At 50.5% G+C, this 1443-nt stretch overlaps 1 protein-coding gene across 1 annotated transcript in view; it reads right to left on the reverse strand.

Annotated features, from left to right (window-relative positions):
• EMH_0084150 (T-complex protein 1 subunit, related) overlaps nucleotides 1–1250 on the reverse strand; it is a gene marked incomplete at both ends in the record, with an annotated part of 1997 nt that extends 747 nt beyond the window's left edge. Inside the window, 4 exons of the mRNA XM_013500718.1 lie at nucleotides 24–252; nucleotides 356–676; nucleotides 997–1053; nucleotides 1215–1250. Coding sequence (XP_013356172.1) covers nucleotides 24–252; nucleotides 356–676; nucleotides 997–1053; nucleotides 1215–1250 — 643 coding nt within the window. The remainder of the gene's footprint in view (nucleotides 1–23; nucleotides 253–355; nucleotides 677–996; nucleotides 1054–1214) is intronic.
• Between the last annotated feature and the right edge of the window lie 193 nt (nucleotides 1251–1443).

A 1443-nucleotide genomic window follows, 5' to 3' on the forward strand; every position in this document is an offset into this window, starting at 1 on the left:
CGAGCATCAAGCGGCGATCGCACCTTGAATGACGATCATTTTGTCACCCATTGTGCCTGAGGGGACCTCCCGGATGCACCCAGCTTTCCCCAGTTTGCTGGCGCTGAGTTCTTGCGCTCGGGGGACGATCCTGCCTTCGGTTGCAATCGCCAGCATTTCAATTTCCACCCCCCCAACCCAACGCACCGCCGGAATGTCCGCAGCCAACAACAAATGGTTCGCCTCGTCGTCGAAGCCCCATTGACACACCACCTGTCCCCGAAGAGCATATGCACGCAGAAACACAGAAACACACACACACACACACACGTACAGATTCATGTATGTATGTACATAAGTGTGCATACACACGTACATACAGGGGTGGGGTGGGACAGGGAAGGAATGGAGAAATGTGCCAAATACTGACAAAGTTTGCTCCAGCCTTCTTAACTTGCTCAATCATGTCTTTGAAATAATTCTGTTCGGCAGCCTGCAGCTTCTTGTAGTCTGCAGCATTGGTGATGTCGAGTTTGTGTTTTGTCTTCGGCTTCGGGGGTTCAAAGGGGCATGTCAAGATGGCGATCTTTGCGTCTTTTGTCTCCTTGCGCATCTGCGAATGGCTCAAATCCTTGTGCAGCACAATACCCCGCACCAACGTCGACTGCTCCAACAGACCGCCTGCACGGCCGTCCAGCTGCGCGCAAACCTCAAACCCACGATACACAACAAAACCTCGACAAACAACAGACCCTCTACAAACCCCAAGCCCTCAACAAACAACAAATCCTCGACCCCAATCCCTAAACCCCCGATCATAAAGTTTGTAGTCGTGAAAACACATATATGTCAACCCTTGAAAATATCTCAAAATTAACGCTTCGTTTGCAAAAGGCCGACAGGTGTACATACACTTCACAAGAGCTCTGGACTCGACGTAACGCGGGATCCGTCAGAACACAACTGTGCGGGAAAAAGCAAATGTGCTAGGTCTTCAAAGTTGGTGGTTCCAGTTACCTTTATCATGTCTAAATTCACGTCTTTCCTCTCCTTGTCCGCAACCGCCAGCACTGCCTGCACGCAGAGATCTGCCAACTTCTCCTTGCAGCTGCTCACGACTTTCGAGCCCAGCGCAGTCTTGGCAGTCTGACGCCTGAATAACCCAGTAATGCAGTTACACGGACGCCTCGATGAAGTTGTTTAGCCAGGTAAACGCCGCATAAGCATTCACAGACCCTGATCAGCTGGGCATATACCCGAACTATGCGCATCCCGTACACCGTGGAGGAACAAGCATATTCAAAGCGGTAGCTATTGTCCATGCATCCCCAAAATGCATGCATGCAGCTCAATCTATATTCCGGCATCAGTACAATGTACTGATGTGTAGTTGTATCTTGCTATTTGTCTGTGCAGTGAAGTGGCAGCCCGTCAGTATGCACGTCTCTCGCTATTCACCATGTT

The sequence above is a fragment of the Eimeria mitis genome, genomic scaffold, assembly GCF_000499745.2.
Source record: "Eimeria mitis Houghton genomic scaffold, Emh_scaff5772, whole genome shotgun sequence".
Lineage (NCBI taxonomy): Eukaryota > Apicomplexa > Conoidasida > Eucoccidiorida > Eimeriidae > Eimeria > Eimeria mitis.